This window comes from Macrotis lagotis, chromosome 7 (assembly GCF_037893015.1).
Source record: "Macrotis lagotis isolate mMagLag1 chromosome 7, bilby.v1.9.chrom.fasta, whole genome shotgun sequence".
Classification (NCBI taxonomy): Eukaryota; Metazoa; Chordata; class Mammalia; order Peramelemorphia; family Peramelidae; genus Macrotis; species Macrotis lagotis.
The window spans coordinates 88,588,685-88,609,102 of record NC_133664.1 but is presented as its reverse complement, the minus strand read 5'-3'; the positions used below and the strand labels follow the sequence as shown (position 1 = coordinate 88,609,102).

The 20,418-nt window shown below is 32.7% G+C and overlaps 1 protein-coding gene across 8 annotated transcripts in view; it reads left to right on the top strand.

Moving 5' to 3' along the window:
• RBM33 (RNA binding motif protein 33) overlaps positions 1–20,418 on the top strand; it is a 166,521-nt gene that overhangs the window by 66,967 nt on the left and 79,136 nt on the right. For all 8 annotated transcript variants that reach the window (XR_012470034.1, XR_012470033.1, XM_074193284.1 and 5 more), the window contains one exon: positions 5,078–5,136. Coding sequence is in view for 6 of the 8 variants with exons in the window: in XM_074193284.1 (XP_074049385.1) it covers positions 5,078–5,136 (59 nt within the window). In the remaining 2 variants the exon portion in view is untranslated. The remainder of the gene's footprint in view (positions 1–5,077; positions 5,137–20,418) is intronic.

Sequence of the window (20,418 nt, the reverse complement as noted above, 5' to 3'; positions counted from 1 at the left end):
AAATGATGCAGTTGAAATGTCATCTTCTGTAAGAAACCTTTCTTCCCTTTAATGGTGGGACATTCCTTCAGTTCTCACCAGTTTAGACTTGATGTGTCTTATTTGTTTGGCCTCCCCCATTAGATTGTGAACTGCCTTGAGCACAGGGATTGTTTTTGCCTTTTTGGGGGCAGCTTATAGCACTAGCATAGTTTCTAGTGCTTGTTGACTTGTTTATTTGATTAAAAAGTTCTATATTCATAATATATCAAAGAGGCAGAGAAATAGAAAGCATCTGAAGAATCATTGGCACATACTGATCCATATATCTGCATTCTTGTTTAAAAATCATTTGCAATTTTGATAAAGGTGGGGAAAGGAGGCTTCAAGATTTCACAGTTGATGTTCTGTGGTGGATCATGGTCATTCACACAGCTGATTTTGCAAAGGAGTCATTGTTCTATTTTTCTGCTGGCTGATCTACCTGGTGGAGGTCTCATACTGCCCTTGGGAAACTGAGCCACATCACTGCTATTTATGAATGCTTAACTTTCTCTCTACTTATCTCTGTGACTCCTGTCCTAGGATCACTCCCTTGCAAAGATACTTTTCTTAGTCTGTTCTAGATCTGGAACTGGGTAATAGGTAACAAAATTGCCATTTCATCCCTGTTCTCACAGTGTACTCCAGTACGCTGAAGACCCCCTTTGCCCGGCTCCACAGCTTCTCCCTGATGCTGGACTACTTGTACAACTTGTTTCTGACTGACTGTACCCATTGTCTTCAGACTTTTATCTGTCTCCCCTTTACCCAGTTGGGTTGAACAAAGGATTTACTGTGAGTTTTTCTTATGGTTCCATCAGATGCAGAGGACACCCAACTTCACTCCTCTTGACTTCCTTCTTAAAATATTTTCCTATTGAACTTTTCAAGCCAGAAGTCACATAGACAACTTGAGTTTAACATTTATAATATAGAACTCTTACCACACAGTTAGGTAATTATTAACTATCTGAGGTTGGATTTGAACTCAGGTACTCCTGACTCCAGGGCTGGTGTGCCGCCTAGCCTCCCCTATATAGAACTCTTTGTCATCGTACTTCAAATTTCCAAACCTATCCTTTTCCCAGTTTACCTGTTTTTGTTGAGAAAACCACCCTGCCTTTTTAATCAACAGTATTTGCCACCTTAGCTTTTATGCTTGACTCCCAACTCTCCCTCATTCAGCATGTGCAACTACTTGCCAAAATTTTATTGCTTTTCCCTTCTTGCCTATATCTTCTTTTTTTATTAAGTAGCTACTGCTTTAGTTTAGACCATTATCAAACTTGCACTGTCTTGCTAATGACTTTTCTCTGCCTCTGGTGACTGCATTTCAGTGATCCTCCACCTGTGTTAAATTGATGTACCTTAAGCTCAGTTATAATCCTGCCACTTGCCCATGTCAGTGTCTTCCTATTGCCTATGAAATCCTCACTTGTAAAACTCTTCATAATCTGGCCCCAACCTACTTTTCCATCTTCTTTGTACAATTCCCCTTCCAGTACTCTGATCCAGTTAGTCTAGTTTCCATGTCTTTCCATTGAATTTCCTTCTGGTCTCAAATGAGTTTCTCTTTAACCTTATAGTATCCTTTACTTTAAGACTGATTTGAAATTTGACCTTATTTTTTTCCTGTTTCCCTCCTCCCTATAATTGTTCCCTAAACTATCTTGTATTTATTTCATATAAATTGTAGATGTACTTATTATGTTCATATATTGTTATCTTTCCTGAGAAACCATGAATTTTTTGATGGCAAGGATTATTTTCAGTTTTGCCTAGGATAGTTCTTGTTTCATTGCTGGCATTCACAAATTGCCTGTTCTTTGATTGGGCTTCTAAACTTTTTTGCCTTTTTCTCTTGGCACCTGCTGCTTGTTAGCAATGACAGTTTACATGCTAGAAATGTGTCAAAGACAATAGTGAAGACTTTTATATATCTGCTAAAGAAGATGGAGATAGTTGTGTGCCCAAGTGAGATCCAAGAATGGTATGATGATATCCTGAAATTTTTACACTTAGGTAGCTTGTACAGGGTGCAGAAGAATTGCTACCTGTGGGAACATTTAATACATTGCAGAATTATTTTCATTTTTTAAAAGAGAAGTTTAAGAATTAACCCTTAGCTGTTCAGAACACCTGACTTTTCTGCATTTTGAATTTCAGATATTTTATTGATAATCACTTCCTCAAATTTTGTTAATTTGTGATAATGACAAATTTTGTTATTTTTCCTTTAAAATGATAATGCATTTAAACATGTATCTCTTAGAAGGAAATGTAGCTATGGTGGGGAGGGGGAAGAGGCAGGTTAGCATAAAACCAAAAGTAAGTCATTATGTTCAGGGAAACTAAAGTATGATAAATTAGTTGAGACCCAGGATAATAAAATAGAAGCATTAATAGATTTGGCATTTTGATTCTAGGTTTTGCCTCATCCCTTCCTTATTCACTGTTTTGCCTTATTCTCTACTGATGACTGAAAGGGTAAACAGACCCATAAACAAACTTGTTAGTTTGTCTCTAGAATTTAGTTATTTTAGAAATGAATAGCTGTTGAATGATGCTTGTCTGCACAATTATTATGTGATAAAAGCTTAATTACCTCAGCCCACCGCATGCCTGAATAGTAAGATCTAACTTGTAAATCTTTGTCAGTGGCAAAATAGGCCCAGTTCAAATATAAAATAAGGAAAATTTCTTTCATATGATATATTAGAAATGTTTACTCAGCATGCATATTTCAGGGACTGACATAGAGAAAATGAATCAGACTTGTTTTGTTTGACTCTTGAAGGGTAGGATATAATAATTAGAAATTGCAAAGAACTTAGTTTAGCCTTAAGGAAATTCCCAAGAATGAGAACTTTCTCAAAATGTAGTGGATTTCATTGGATACCCTCCTACTGAAAATTTTTAACCAAAACTTAAGACAACCACATAGTCATGTTGGAGAGGGTTCTAATTCTATAAATTGACATTTTAGATTCCAAGTCTTAAATTAAGCAATATTGATGAATTTGTATATCATATAATTTTATACTTCCTGATATATTCCTTTATAATTTATTCCCTTCCTTTGATTTTTTTTTAAAGAGAAACATTTACTTATTTTTTTTAGGGTTTTTTTTTGCAAGGCAAATGGGGTTAAGCGACTTGTCCAAGGCCACACAGCTAGGTAATTATTAAGTGTCTGAGACTGGATTTGAACCCAGGTAACTCCTGACTTCAGGGCTGGTGCTTTCTCAACTGTGCCACCTAGCCACCCCGATTTCTTTTTTTCCAACTAAAACTCATGCTCTTTGAGGGCAGCATTTTGTTTACTGGTATACAATTCAATGCCTCAGAGTTTTTGTTATTATTCAGCAGTTGTAGATTGGGTTCCACCCTTCATGACCACATTGAGGATTTTCTTGGCAATAATCCTGGAGTGGTTTTCCATTTCCTTCCTCAGCTCATATTATAGATCAGGAAACTGAGGTAAACCAGGGTTAAGTGACTTTTCCAAGATCATATAGCTTAGAGGTATCTGAGATCAAATTTGGACTCAGGAAGATGAATGAGGTTCAGCACTCTGTGTACTGTGCCACTTAGCTTGCCCTCACATAGGAGTAAGTATGTAGTAAAAGGCTAGTAAACTAGTTAAATAAAACAAAAAGAAAAGCAGCATTCCAGGTAAACCCTACTAACTTCAAAATTTAAAGCTCTTCAGATTATTGTTTTTTTTTAATTAAAGATTTGATTTATTTTGAGTTTTCCAATTCCCCCTCCCCCCACTCTTACTTTCCTCCTCCCCACAGAAAACAATTTGTAAGTCTTTACATTGTTTCCATGTTGTACATTGATCCAAATTAAGTGTGATGAGAGAGAAATCATATGAGGAAGAAACATAAAGTATAAGAGATAGCAAGATCAGACAATAAGATATCAGGTTTTTTTTCCTCCTAAATTAAAAGGAATAGTCCTTGAACTTTGTTCAAACTCCACCATTCTTTATCTGGATTCAGATGGTATTCTCCATTGCAGACAGCCCCAAATTGTCCCCGATTATTGCACTTATGGAATGAGTGAGTCCTTCAAGGTTGATCATCACCCCCATGTTGCTGTTAGGGTCAAATTATTCTCTTGAGGAATTGACTCTTGTTCCCTTTCCCCACCCCTCTACCACTCCTAATCCTTTTAAACTTTTTCTGGCAACCTGCCCTGTCTTTTTTTTTTCCTTATCTTTCTGAATCAGATTTCAAAGATTTGCTTAACTAGCCTTAGAAGCACTTTCAAGTGTGAATTATAGAATCTTGTTATATAAAAAAGTTATGCTGGATTTGAATTATGAATATGCTAAATTTCCTGAATAATTGAGGTGGGGAAGTCATTTATTAACTTAAGAATTTTTTTCTCTTATTCTGAATTATTTTATTATTCAGATTTATTTTCTCTTAATTTTCTGATATCTTCAAACAGAACTACCATTTTCTTTGAAATTTAGAGTAAAACTTGTTTGCAAAATTCCCTGTTTAATTGTATTTTTTGTTTTTATCAAAACCCCATTATTTAAACTTGAGAATTTTTTAAAGCACAGAAGTATGTAATCCACTTAGTATAACCATTTATGAAATTGACCTTGATCCTTCTAAACAATTAACTTCCTTATAAAAATAATTTCTATTGTGGTTTGATTTCCTTTTTCCTCTATAATTAACAGAAAGTTTCCTTGTATTTGTGTTTAGATTTTGGGTAAATGGGTGCACTGGAATTGGAATTGAAAATTCTTTCTTTTACTAATATTTAGAAAAAATAGATTGGAAATGGACGCATCTCCTAAAGAAAAATGTAATCTATAAATATTTTAAATATTTAACTAGTGAAGTCGAAATTTCTTACTACTATTTTGAGGTTTTGGTGGCCTTTTGTAAAAAAAAAAAAAAAAGCTCTTGTGGGGGTATGTATTCAAGAATTTGCCCTAAGCCTTCTTCCCTGTTTGGTAAATTGTATTATCCTTTAGGTACCATTGTTAACCAAAACAGATTCACAATGAAAGGTGTTTTTCTTTTTTTAGTGCCCTTGTTACCAGTACCCAGCCAGCCCAGACCTGCTGTAGGACCCCAGAGATTCCCAGTGAGTAGCAGCTGGTCCTTCTGCTGTGATATGGATAAGCATACATTTGCAAAGAAATATTAATATAGCAAATAAAAGTGGCTCCAGCTAAATATAATTTTAAGGATTTGTAAATATTGACAATAATCTGTGCAGTTGAAAATGTTTGTTAAAAGCTTAAGGTCAATGGATTTTTGAGAGCAGAATTAATTTTGTTTAACTGTAAAATTGTTGGATCAGAGTCACCAGTGGGAAGTTCAAATGCATTTTAGTTTAAAGAATATGGATTTTGATTTTATTATTGTCTCCTTGTATTAAGTTCAAAGAGCCTTCCATTATTAAAGATTGTCGTGTGTGTATATACATACACATGTGTATGTGAAAGTTAAAACAAACAAAAAAATAAGATGCCCAGTCACTTGATTTAATAACATTTTAAAAAATAATTTAAAAATATATTTCAGAACTGTTCTACAACTTCTTTCATTTTTCTGACTTAAGTGGTTTGTTGGAAAAAATTTCCCTGAGTTTTGTTTTACAGTATTTAATGACTTATTATTGTTGTAATTGAACTCATAAAACAATACAAGTATGAAGATATGTAGTTATATTTAACAGGAAAATTCCTAAAATATAAAGAACTTTTAAATTGCAAAATTTCACAGAAAAGAAAAATAGATCTATTGCTGTGCATAAATATAATAAAATGAATTCAACTGTCTAGTGCTTTTTAAACCTTACACAACCATGTAAATATGAATTAATTCAATACAATTGATTTATTATTGCTCTTAGTAACTATTATTCAAGAAAGCATACTTTTTGTAATTTAGAAGATTGTTTTCTGTTAATTTTTGTGAACTGCTAATGATTCTTACTTACCACCTGATTATCCAATCAGGAAAAAAATTCATGAATGAAAATAAGGAAAAAAAGCATTTTTCCTTCAGATAATTTATTATTTTTTATAAGCCAGTGAATTTTATGATTTCTATTCTTTAAATTGCAGAATATATTTCTTTTGATGAACATATTTAAAAGCTTACTTATTGAAAAGCAGAAATATTTTGAACACTGTTCCCAAGGTCTTTGTCTGAACTATTGTGGAACTAGTTTCCCTGTTTATTTCATTTTCATTACAGCAATAATAATATGATATTAGGTAAAATTCAAAATGGACAAGAAATTGTAAATGGAACAGACATAAAACAATAATATAATTGGTGTTCCTTGTAAATTCATGTTTCCAACTAGTATAAAATTAGAATAGTCACTTAGTTTTCATTCGTGATTTTTCCAAATGTACTTCAATAAATTTATATGATAATTTGGAGGGGAAAAAACCTCACAGGAAGCTTAGAGCATAGTCCAGTTAATATTTTAAATTTTGTGAGAAATTTATCAATTTTGGACATTTTTCACTTCACAAAACAAATAGAAACAAAGGGGAAATCCTTTTCTTAACATAAAGATAAAAATTACACCAATAAATGGGGGTGGGAGGGTTGCTATTTAAATAAGTTTGAACCTTTCTGACCAATTAAAATTAGTTTGCCTTATATTAACATGATTTGGGGGTCATTTTTAATGACCTTAGCTAATGTTCAAAGCATGGCACACTTCCATGTAAAACCTGAAGACGACCTGTTATGTTGTTCTTTGATTAAAAATAGTGAAAGAATCGATTTAGAGGAAACATTTTTATTTGTGATCCTTTAATTCATCAAACATTTTTATTATTTTCAGGACTAGTAAATAAATACAAATTTACTCTTACTAATCTTTTAAACAGATACAGATATATTTAGAATTTATCATTTTAATAATGATTTTTTTATAAATTAGTTCAAGATATAAGATCCAAATTTTGATTTTTTTCTAAAAGTTTATGAGAAGTTTGTCATAAAGGATCATTATATGTAATTATTGCAGCTTATCTAAAAGAAGAATACACAGGATATTATGTTGAATAGTAATGTCTAGTAACAGAAAGTAAAAGTTTTTAGTGTTCAGTTATGCAGTGTTCCTTTAGAGCAGAAAAGGATTTGAGGGTTAGGGGTTATTATGATATAATATATGTAATTCTAGAAGGTTAGGATATCTGATTTCAAAGCATGCTGGAAACATTTGCTTACTTTGTAATGGGTTAATTACTTAATTTTTTCCCCACAACTTTCTCATCAGCATGCTATTAAAGAAAATAGTTTAATTGTAAACCTTAAATCAAGGGTTCTTTTTTATCTCAGATCCATTTGGCAGTCTCATGAAGTCTCTAGACTTCTCAGTATAATGTTTCTTGAATGTATGCATAAAATACATGGGGCTGTATAGAAAACTAATTATGCTGAAATAAAGTTTTCAAACTACTAATAAAGAAAAAAGTAAGAACATTTGTATAAAGTCAGTACTGCCAATTTGGGAAGAGTTATTCTAGCAGTAGTATGTGTACTTGTGTTTGTGGCTATTTATTTAAGAATCATATAAGTTAAAATTTAAATTTAAGTTAAAATTTTCAGTTCAAAATAATATGAATATTAAAACAAGATTGTGTTTTAGTTCTGTTGACATAAAACCAAATTATTTAGAAATTTGAATTAGAAACTTAGGAGTTTGAATAAATATGCTTTAGAAATACTTGCTAAGTAGTCTGAAAGGAAAAATTATATTTGAGTAGTAATTGCATAAAAATTAATGGAAATTTCCCATTTCAAATCCTTGATTCTACTGGAATTTTATTTTGACTCAGCTTCTGTTCAGAGATAAAACATAATTCAGAAACTAAAATCTTTTCTTATTTAAATACATGCTTTTATTTTGAATATACACACACACACACACACACACACACACACACAGATCTATATAAATGTATATATGCTATAATCTAGAATTTTACCACAAAATAAATGTCCTAGGAAAGTTCATGAACCATCTTCTCCGTACCCCTTGTGTCCTTATGTTTTTGTGGATCATTTGATATTTTAAAACATTTTATCAGAGAACTGAATCATTTTGGGAAAGCATAAATATACTCCAGTTATTTAAATAACAGATTCTTAGCATGGCTGATTGGCTTAGGCAGCTAGCATATACCCCTGAGGGTTAAAATGTGCTATATCAGCCATTTAGGCTTTTAAATCTCATTTCGCAGTCCCGTTTTATATTTTGCTAATTATTTTGAATTGCCTTTTCATTTGGAAGCATCTTTTTTCATTTCTATATGAATTTAGCTTTAAATTCTAAGGAGCTTTCTTTGTTTTAAACAAAATAATGAATTCATAGTTGAGATTTTCCCACCTAATTTTTTATTATTTTCTCTCATTAAAACTTAGTTTCCTAGTCCCTTCTTTCTTCATATTTGTTGTGCCTTTTACCAAAGGTCACCTATAAAACTTACCACTTGTACCCTCACTATATTATCTTCATATAAAGTAGCATTTTAAGATGTGATTTTTTTTTAGAATAACTTTTGTTTCCTTTAAATTGCTACAAATACTAAAATCTAATGTGATTTTAAGTGGTGATGTTTTAAAGCATCTTGGCTAGCATATTTTAACATTACTTCGGTCCATTGATTAACCTTTGAAAGCCAGTGGCCCAGTTAAAAAGAAAAGATTTGGCCACTGAACAGTTTCTTTTAGTGGTGTGTTTGTTAAAAACACTGAAAAATTAGGTATAGGAATGATGCTGTTGGGCCATTGGTTTTTAATTTATTGTCTGGCTATGGCATTACTATTGTAATGGTACCATTAAATGAAATTTTCTTTCTATTTACTGTGTGGCAATAGCAAATCACAGGTAGTTTTTAATGTATTTTGTTTTCATTTAGCAGGGTACATGGTATCAGGTGGTGTTGATTGACATTCCTTGGATTGTGCTTTATGTGGCATTTCATGCAAATCATGTTTGAATGAGACTGCTGCATCAAATTACATTTCTTTCAGATTATGGTCTTTGCAGATGTGAATCAAGGTTGTACTACAATGAGAAAAAAAAAGCTTGCTTTTGGAACACTTAGTGTTTTCACTACTTGTCTGCAAGGGCCAGCAATTATAGCAATAAAGACAGGGAAGGAATGATGAGCTTTTTTTTCCTATCAGAAGTATAAGTAGTAGTAAGCAGATGTAGTCTGAGATTCCTCCAGCTGTCAAATATTGTCAGGCTGGCATGGAAGGAATGCAGTTTAAAATGCAGGTGACATAATGCCCAACATCCTCCATTTGCTGGTGGGTTTCTGATTAATCACGATTACCATATATTATCATACCATCAAATTTAATCATATCAATGAATTCCCATCTGCAGGAAGAACAGCAGCAGCTAAACACTATGGTAACAGCTATTAAATAAGATGATTTCTCAAATTCACTAACCCTTTAACATTACTTCCTGTTTTACCAGAATACATTGCCCATGATTTAAAACATCAGAAAAAAATTCAGTTTTCTAGTAATCTGAAACTCAAGAAATAGATATACTTTTATAGTGTATTAACTCAGTTGCTTACAAACTCTTTGAATTCTCTTTTACAATTTTATACTTAGAATAAGGGATTGTATTATAGTTTTAATATTTAGTTTAACACCATAGATTTGAAAAATTTGAGAATTGGGATTCAGTGTCAATTCACCTCAATCCATACCCCAAAAGGATCCTCACAATAACATACCAACAAGTTGTAGCAATGTTGTATTTGAAAAAACATTTATTAAAGTCCTGCAAAAATATTTAGTGCTATATAAAACAAGTAATAGATTTTCTTATACCTGTTAAAAAATACTCTTTGCCCAGAGTATCTTAAGTATTATCAAAATATTTGTTGATTAGTTTATAAATATGAGTATTATTCAGAAGTCTCATAGTTTAAAACAAGTTTCTGGGAACACTGTATAGAAGAAATTACATCTTTTTAATTAAGATAATTATAGTTATTAGATGCACAATTCTATCAGTCAGTCAATGTAATGATTGTATGTAATCATAGATATACTATTCTTTCTCTTCTCTGCTGTGAGAATGAAGGTACATTTCACTATATGTTCTTTGGGACTTGGTAGTGATTTTTCTACTACTTCTTATTTATCATTCTTTTAATTGTCATCTTTTAATTTGCATTGTTGTCATGGTATTTATTCTCTTAGTTCTCCAGAGGCAGAGTGTGATAGCGGACAGAAATATAAACTCAAGTTCAATCTCTGACACTTTCTGACTATGTGAACTTGGGCATATCACTTAACCATTCAGTATCTTACGTAATTCTAATTATCTTATAATGAAAGTTGAAAAAGATACTAATCTATACCAGTAAAGGGAGTCAAGGGTGTCGCCTGCTCTCGAAATTCTATATACTAATCAGACTTGAAGTGCAATCAGTTCCCATCTCTATCTCTTGGTTCTTCCTGTTTCTCTCTGCATCATTTTGTTCACTTCTTCCCATGTTTCTCTGAAATCTTTTTCATCATGTCTTACCACAGAATAGTAATTCCTTATATTCATATATAATAACCCTTTTCAGCCATTTCCCCAGGTGATTAGCACCAACGTTTTTAGTTCTTTAATATATCAAGAGTATTGCTGGGAATATTATTTTACATATTGGAACTTCATTTCTCTTTTTGATTTCCTCAGGGTATTGTCCCCATAGTGGGATTGCTGAATAAAAAGCGGATGTGAATAGTTATTATGAGGAATATTGCTTTTAGTGATACTTTGAAAATTGCTGTATAAAAAATCTGTAAAAAATCATGGTAAAATCTTTATTTAGTGGTTAGGGATATGATATTTTAGGTGAAATTGTTAATGAAGAGACATGTGGGAATTCATTTTAGCATGATCTCTAATTGAATTTAAGACTTTAGTGTATTATGAATGACCTTTCTCCAGTTGATGTACATAATACCTTTATTGTGGAACTGTTCAAATGAACTGATATTTAATTTTGTATTGTGGAAGGAAGTAAGAGATTTCAGAACTCATTGGTTGAAACATCAGAATTTATAATTATTTTGAATTTTAATTGGGGAAAAGATATTGATGCCAGAAAGCTCAGTTTAAATAGCTCATTGTGGCATGGAAAAGTGCTTTTTTAAAATTTTATTTGTTTAAGGCAATGGGGATAAGTGACTTGCCCAAGATCACATAGCTAGGCAATTATCAAGTGTTGAGGATGAATTTGAACTCATGATCAGTGCTCTAACCTGCACCCCTAGCTGTCCCTGTGCTAGCATTCTTGAGGATAGAGCTAAGTTCTGCAGGTCAGAGCAAGCTTGAATTATTTGTGACAATCCTTGTGTCTATTTCCTAGGAGTTAGCTCAGTGGAATTGGGAATAGTTCCTCACCAGACAATTGGCCATCACATCATAGGTTATGGGAAACCCTGTAACTAAGGATACTAATGAATACTGTCTCCAGGTTTTGTGTTAAGGGCTTGAAGATATAAAGATAAATGACAGTATCTTCTCTCAAGGAACTTTATAACACTGGGAAAGATATACAATTATGTATCAAAAAACTATATTCAAGATAAATTGGAAATAATTAGCAGAGAGAAAGAACTAGAGTTAGGATCCTGTAGAAGATTGGATTTTAGCTGAAACTCAAGAAAGCCAGTTAAGCCAGAAGATGAAGAGGGGTGGTATGATTAGAACTTCATTGGAAGAACATTGTTTAGACAGTTAAAGAAGAATTAGAGTGAGAAGAAACTTGAGACAGGCTGATCTACCAACAGGCTGCTGCAGTAGTCCGGGGATGAGGTGAAAAGGATGACCTGCACTAGGGAAGTAGTGGTGTCAGAGGAAAGAAAGGGGCCTAAGTAGGATGTTAGTAAGTTAAGATCTTATGTCAGTGGACAAAGTGATTATATAGATAAAATCACTGATACTTTTAAAGCATTGAAAGAAGATTGATATCCTTTCTCTTATATAAGATATAAAGTTAAACTTTTGGTGTTTTCTAACTTGATGAACTGCTTTTCTGGCTACCTCTATGCTCCCCTCCACCCCACTCCCCATCCCCCTTCTAGTTAAATGTTGCTTCATTAGACCATAATTTGTAATTGAAGTTGTTTTAAACTTGGTATTACCTGATGCGTCTAATCAAATTCTCTTTCTGATGTATCCAATGTACATATAACTAACTTAGTAAAGGTATATAAATACCTTTTTAACAATTTCCTGAAAACCTTTATTTTCTATAATTGTGAAAGTAACCTCAGATAGTTTTTATATTTCTGTTTATTGTGTTTGAGTGTAGGGAAGTGTGCTTGTTTTTAATTGAAGACATCTGAAGACTGAATTAATTATAAACTGTAGTGAAATGATTAGAAATAAAATTAGATCTGTTTTTTTTTTTGAGGCTTAATTGTGTAAGAAATTGTCTTTTTGTATATTTACTAACTAGTATTTTTTCTGTTTTCAAATAATAGTTTAGCCCTTACTGGACCCTTTTAAAAGAGTTGGTGACCTGAAGGGTCAGTATTGTGCTTATTTATGAACTATTAGTCCATTAAGCAATTTAAGTCATAGTGTAAAGCCTAGGACTGGCTGCTATCTGTGTTTACTATATATTTTTAAATTTCTAGAACCATTCCATATGCATGTGTACATCTTGCTTTATAAATTGTAAAATATCTTCCAAAATGGGCATTTAGGGAAAGGTTTTCTTTAAAAAAAAAAAAAACTGTGGTCACTGTTGAAATAAGAGGATTAACATCTTGTGACAGATAGTGATAGTTTTAGTTATGTCACAGGTCATAGTGGCCATTATACTTTGCATTTAAACCATATAATCAGAATTAACTGAATGGCCCTACTTAACTGTGGAAAGGTTTCCTATATAACACTTTGCATTTTAAGTTAGATTAATAAATGAAAACATGTTTTAGAGGAAGACTAATTTATTGAAAGATTCATGAAGTTTCAATGACATTGTTAAGGTATTTAATTAGTCTTATGAAAGTGTACAGAGTGACCCTTTCTGGAAAGCTGATAAGTCATATAATAGCTGTTAGATCCTCTTTATGCCTTGCATTATAAGATTAACTTTGTGCTAAGCAATTTATGCAAAGTTTTCATCTTTTTTTTTTTGATGGAGAGAGTAACCAAAGTTATCAACATCTTATGAATAGATTATTACAGATAAAATCATGTAATTAACAAGAGATGTAGAAAAGTAAAAGTACAATTTGTGCAAGAATTATATGAGTGAGAATATTAATTTCTTAACTAAGAAGGATATTTAAAGGGATAAAAAGAAAACGCAAAATAGTGTAATTTTTTGAAAGGATTAAAGTAGCCTTATCTTATGTTCTTTCAGGAAGCAGGTTTGCTTAAGTGTATAAAAGTCTTGTTGAATGAGGTATTTGTTACTGTGATGAATTGTAGTAGAAACAACTGCATTATAGTTTTGGTAGAAATAATTGGCATTCTATGCTTTTTGCATTAAATTAGAAAAGTTAATTATGATTGCATTTTGACTAGTCTTGAGATTGTTAATCTTCTGCTATTCAACATAAAAGCAAGTTTGCAGTGGTAAATTGTAAATAATAGTCTGACCAAAAGCTCTGTACTGACTCCTACTACTGCATCTAACTGAAAAACCTGGGCAATATTCTCTCTCCATGCCCTTTCTTTTATCAGGTCCCATGGGTTCAGTTATCATAGATTTTTAGATGTGTTTTCTTTTTCTTCTTTTTTTTTTGCAAGGCAATGGGATTATGTGGCTTGCTCAAGGCCACACCAGCTAGGTAATTATTAAGTGTCTGAGGTTGGATTAGAACTCAGGTACTCCTGACTCCATGGCTGGTGCTCTATCCACTGTGCCACCTAGCCGCTCCCTTAAGATACATTTCTAGTATCATTCCTGAATTCTAATTTCACTGTTGGAAATTTAAGCTTCAGTATCTTATTGGGCATCTTGAACAGACCATGTCCAAAGTGGGACTTCTATTTCCCTCCTAAACCTACATCTCTTCAAAACTCTGATTTTGTTGAAGATACCACCAGCCTTCCAGTCATTCATTCTTGGAATCATCCTTGACTCTTCACTATTCCTCCCCTGCCCTCTCATACATTCATTCCTCCAAAAACTCTTCTTTCTGTGTGACTAACATTATTCAGCTCTTTATCACCTTTTCTTGCCAAGAGAGCCTCTTAATTGGTTTCCGTGTTTATAGTCCCCTTTCTTTGCCATAACTACCAAAATAATGTTCCCAAAGTCTTGCCATTTCACTTTCTTGCCCAAGAGTCTTTTCTTGCTTCTTATTTACTATAGGATAAAACAAAAATTCCTCAACTGAGTATTTTAAACCCTTCAGGATAACATATTATCCAAAGTGATATATCTGTATACTTCACTATCTATCATACAAAGCTGTATCTTTATAGTCATGAGCTTCTGAAATCCTATATCCTTTTGGGAAACCTTTTCAAATTAATTAGATAATTATTTAGTTTGACCCATCTACCCTGAACCTGAAAACTCCCATGGTTATTGTCTTTGGTTTCCAGTCTTAATTTATAGTTACCTAACTGAACTATAAAGTGCAGTTTTTTGTGGATATAGTCATGTAATGATAAAATAAAATGACAGAATACATACATATTAGACTATTACTAATATTTGTACTATAAATACTATTTAAATTTGCCCTTGCTAGGGGGCAAATTAAAACTTTTTATTCTGTTAAAAAATCATATACATTTACTCTGTTCATAGTAGAACTATTTTAGATTGTAAATTTGAAAAGAGCAGGCATGATTCTCTAATTTTTTTGTATGATATCTGACTCAGTCCCAAATTGCCAGTTAAAAGCTTTTTTTTATGATAGCTTTTTTCTTTCTATAGGTGGTGTAGGAGGACAAATTAATTCATATAGTTTCATGCTTAAGTACTCCAGTTCATAGTAGTCTTTTCCCCTTCTGTAGTTAGGCAGTGTTCAGTTGAATTTTCTTTCATATGCTTTTCTGTTTTTATTCATGACTTCTGAATAGTTTGAACCAGCTTTTCTCCCTTTCAATTATGCTCTGAAAGTTAACCCTTCTTCCATCTCTTTCTGTTTCCCCTTCCCTTTCTCTTTCTTTCTCCCTTCTTCCTTCCTTCCCTCCCTCCCTCTCCCTCTCCTCCTTCCCCCCCACCCACATGCATCCCCATTTTTTTGATACCTAAATTCCCCAAGAGGTCACATAGCTCTGGGGTTATCTAAAGATTGGGGATTGTAATTATTTATGAATTCTCTGACTTCATTTTAGTGCATTAAGTGCTCCAATGCAAAGCTTCCACTATATGCCGCATGTGAACTCACACGTAGCATTTTCTTGGATCTCCTGTTATACCTGTTTTCATTTCCTTGCATTAGAGGGTTTATTTCAAGTACCCTCAAAGATAGACTATCATTTTAAATAAGATAAAATATAACAAGGAACACTTGAGTGGCTTCTCCCTTGTAAATAAAAATTCCACAATTTTTTTTAACTTGCCTTCAAGGTTGAATCTAGGGGGGGGAAAATCTCTTCCTTCTTATCCTTTTCTCATAGCTAGTTGTTCCTGAAGTAGCAGAAAGAAATTTCAGAGAGACAACTCCAAAAGTACATTATATTTGGGTTTCTAAACACTGCTGGATTTTCTGAGAGATGATATGAATGCTCACAAATTCTATAGTCATTTTTAAATGCATTTCTTTGAATGAATTGGAAATGCATTTTGGATTATAAATTTTTCATCCTTTAGAATTTTAGTATTGCTCTCTTCCGAAATCAACCTTCCATGAACTGATAATCTATAAGTTATTCAACACTTCTATGTGTATATACAAGTATTTGTATGTATGTATACATATGCACTCATATTTATGAATGTTGACTATCTTAAAAGTCATTTTAATAGATTGATTCTTCTTAATGTAATCTTTAGAAAGCTCTAACACTCATTTTTTTCTTTAGGCTTAATTATCTCTTAAAAATCTTATTGACATTTTTGATTTACCTGCAGGTATTATTCTAGATTATCCATTCTAACATATCTTTTAAAAGTGCTGAGTAAATCTTTATACACTGAAAGACTGTGGTTGAAAAAAATCCAAGTAACTCAGAATCTCAAATTCAAATTCCAGCAGATTTGGCTCATCTATATCCTTTGAACTTAAATAAATTGAGTTCCATGCTAGGTAAATTTAAGAATTACCTTTTAAATTTTAGCTCTCAGCAGATATTAAGGGTTGTATGGTATATTTTATTTTAAATATGGACTTACCCTGGTACCTAGCTAAACATCTTGCAGGACAGAACTGGATTTTCTGAGTATGGCATACTAGTGTATTACTTGCTTTATAGAAATAAGAGGTTGTTTTAAAAAATCTACTCTAATGACTTTATTTTTAAATAATTTATTTGTAATACTGAAATCATTTTAGAGTCTCTTAGGACTAAAGTTTGTAACAATCAAATTTTATTACAGACAATCCATTAATTCAGATTTTTTTATTTTTTATATTTCTGTCTTCACTAGTGCTCTGTCTTTTGGCAATTTCACTAGTAGGTGCCTTTATGAGAGGAGAGCTGAAACTAAAAGTGGCAACAGAATAAGGCAAAAGGACCAAACTTGATTGTTTCATATCTATCTCTTTACCTGCCATCTTGGCTTTCTTCATAGGCTTAGGCCTGAAAAGATGTATTAATCAGGTAGCTATCTTCTGCTTCATGTGAATATCGAATATATGTCTGCCATTGACCTAGAATTGTGAAGCAACCCAACACTAGGCATCAGAACACCTAGGTTATAGTTATTGACATTATTTCTAGCAAGTTGTGTTCATAATCTTGGAAAACATATCTGATAGCTCTAGCATTAGTTGATCCATTTCTGCTCCTTATCTTGGTTTTTATGATGAGCCAGGTGGTTTTGTTATTTGCCTCAACATGAAAATATCTAGAGAAGGCAGAATGAGTCGGTTGGCTACTTAATATCTTCATCATTATTCATGGATTTTTATCATCTGTATTACCAAATAAGAGAAATGGATATGGATAGTTTGTCACATGCATAAATAGAACTTGAGCATAATTTCATTACATGAGATTTCTTTATGAAAAAAGTTTTACTGTTTTTTTGCAGCTCATTCATATAAAAGTACACATGTAAATGAGGAGATAAAGTTTGTCTCATTGTCATTCCATTGGTGATTTTTTTGTAAAGCTTTTATAAAAGTAATCTGTAAGGTGTAGTACTTTCTTTGTTAAACTAATCAGTTTAGATAATGATTTTTTCATAAAACTTTATAAATTCATTGGGGGGATTTTAATGAATTTTAGGAAGTATCATTACAAGTGATGAACTGCTCTTTTTGCCATAGAATAGAGTAACAATTACTGCTTTGATGTCTAAGATTGTGATTTTGAGTAAGAGGTCCACCCATAATCACCACATATTATCGCCTAGTGTTATTTTGGATAATTTAGAATAATAACAGTTATTCTAGATACTCTTGCCTATTTGTCTCCACCTACATCTTGAGATCATTCTAACTCAAAAAGCAAGATAATTCTGAAGTCCTCATGTCCCAGTAGTTGATTGACTCACCCTCAAGTCTGATTCTTTTTTCTGGAACGCAGTTATCTTGTCATTTTAGTGCCTAGGTTATCCAGACTATATCATCATTCCATTTTCTCCTAGGCTCAAGATGGTTTGTTATTTTTCCAAAATCTGAACTAAACACTACTTTTAGTATAATGGAAACTTTGATGTACTGTTAGCTTTTTTATTAATTATATTACTCATTAAGTTGATGTTAATTGAAACCCTCATGATTTTATGGTTTTGAATTTTTGTTCTGGGATTTCTTGTCTTGTAGTTTGACAGTTGAATTTTGAACCTAAATAAAGAACTATACTTTTATTCTGTGAAATTTAAAGATACTGATTTTATTCTAGTGTTTAAATTTTCACATTAGATTTATCATATTAGATATCCTTCTCAAATATGAGTTGTCTAAATCATTCATAGAGCAAGACAGTGCAACAAATATTTATTGATCACCTATCATTTGTTCAGGGATATACAGGCAAAATGAAAATTCTTTCTTTCCTAAGGAAATTTCCATTTTCAGAGGGAGAGAGATCACATTTAAAGAGCTGGAGATCATGAACTACTAACAATAAAAAGGGACTAGAAAAAGACTCCTGAAAAAATAATCCATGAGTTAAGATTCAGGGAAAGTTCTAAAAGTAGAGGGATAGCATAGACATAACACAGGGGATAGTGTAGAATAAAAGGATGTGAAAAGGCAGGCAGGCACCATGGAGAAAAGAGGACTAAGTTTCCTACATTGTAGAATATGTGAAAGAGGAATACTGTGATATAAACTTGGAAAGATGGGTTTTGGGTAGTATCATGAAGAATGTTAAGTATCCAAAAAAGGCTATTTTATTTTAGAGGCAATAGGGCACTGTTGGACTTTTTTGACGAGGGAAGAATTGACATTTGGTTGTATATGTAGGATGTAGAGGAATTGAGTCAGTGATTAGCAGTACTATGATGATTAGGGTACTATTTAGGAACTAAAACTGGAGACAGTAAATCAAAGAAATTGCTGATAGTTATAAAAAATGACTTAAATCTAGAGATCCCCTAAATATTAACTCAATAATATAAAGTGTCTCTTTGGAAAAAATGTATTTACCACCAGGACTACATAAATATCTAGGGAACAGAAAGCAAGAGAAGAATTAATTGCATAGAAGATAAAATGATAAAACTCATACAAGAAATGGACTCCTTGAAAATCAGAGTAGAACAGTGACTCAAAAGTCACAGAATATCAAAACTGTTAAAAGATTGGAAGAAAAAAGGAAATATAAGATATGTTATCTTAAAAGAAACTGGCCTGAAAATAAGCTAAGGAAATGTAATTTCTGGACTCTGTATGAAACATGATTTTTATTTTTAGAATGCTGAATATTGTGTTTTGAAATTTACAAAGACAACTGTGCAGATCTCCTAATACTGGAGGACAACTTAGATCGATGCATACCATGGAAGCAATGTAAAGACTAATAGACTGCCTTCTGTGGGGGGTGGGGAGAGAAGCAAGAATGGGGGGGTTGTAAAACTCAAATGAAATATTTCTTTTAAAAAAAAGATAGTAAGAATCTACCCGCCTTCTGGAAAGAATCACAAATTGAATGCCAAAATTTGGAGTTCCACCATCAAAGGAAAAAATACTGTAAAAATCCCGAAAGAAGCAATTAAAGTGATAAGGAAATAAGAGTCAGGATCTATAAGACTCAGAAGCTTCCTCTGAAAAGAAGAGATGTTGGATTCTTCATTAGCATTGTAGTGCAGAAGTAGCATTGAAAAACCAACAGGAGTCCATTCCACAAAGCAAAGGATCTCAGTTTACACACAGTAACCATTTAACTGAAAGCTGTGCACAATCCTAGTGGGGCATAAAGAGGTCGTGAATGTATTAAAGGACATAGGGCAATTGGGTGGTGCAGAAGATAGAACACTGACTCTGGAGTCAGGAGGACTTGAGTTCAAATCTGATCTCACTTAATAATTACCTAGCTGTATGACCTTGGGTATGTCACTTAATCCCATTGCCTTCCAAAATAATAAAGGAAATTCGGATATTCTTAATGAAAAGACCAGAGAAGAAACTTTGAAATAGAAACTCAGCTCTCCAGAGAAACTTATGAAATTAAATTTATTTAAGGAAATGTATGAAAATGTTACGGTAACATTTTAACAAGGGTAGAAGAAAAAAGTGTCCTCTTCAAAGATTAATATTTTCAAAGGGGAGTGAGGGAATTAAATTTAAAAAAAAACCAGATGTCTTGGGTTGGGCAGTGGTTATATTCTGGGACTTTGAAAAGGGGAAAGAAAAGACAGTGTAAAAGGAATAAGTGGTTGGAACTTTTTCTGTTTTGTATAGTATACACTCCAGGAGGATAGGCTAGAGTGGAAAGGGTATCAGATGGTGATAGTGTTGATGATGGAAGTAAAAGCATGGAAACTGTGTGGTAGGCATTTGTTAAAGCCTCCTGAGATCCTCACAAGAGCCCTGAGAGAAGGGTACTGTTACTATCCCCATTTTACAGTTGGGCACCTTGAAGCAAACAAGTAACTTGTCCAAGATCACACATCCTATTTGTGTGAGATCACATTTGAACTCTTCTTTAGTCTCAGTGCTCTATCTACTATACCATCTAATTCCCTCTCAGGTGAATGCTTTATCTGATTAAAAGGAGAATTTAACATACAGAGTTTAGTATTGAAAGGATGGAGCATAGATGGCAATCCAGCAAAGG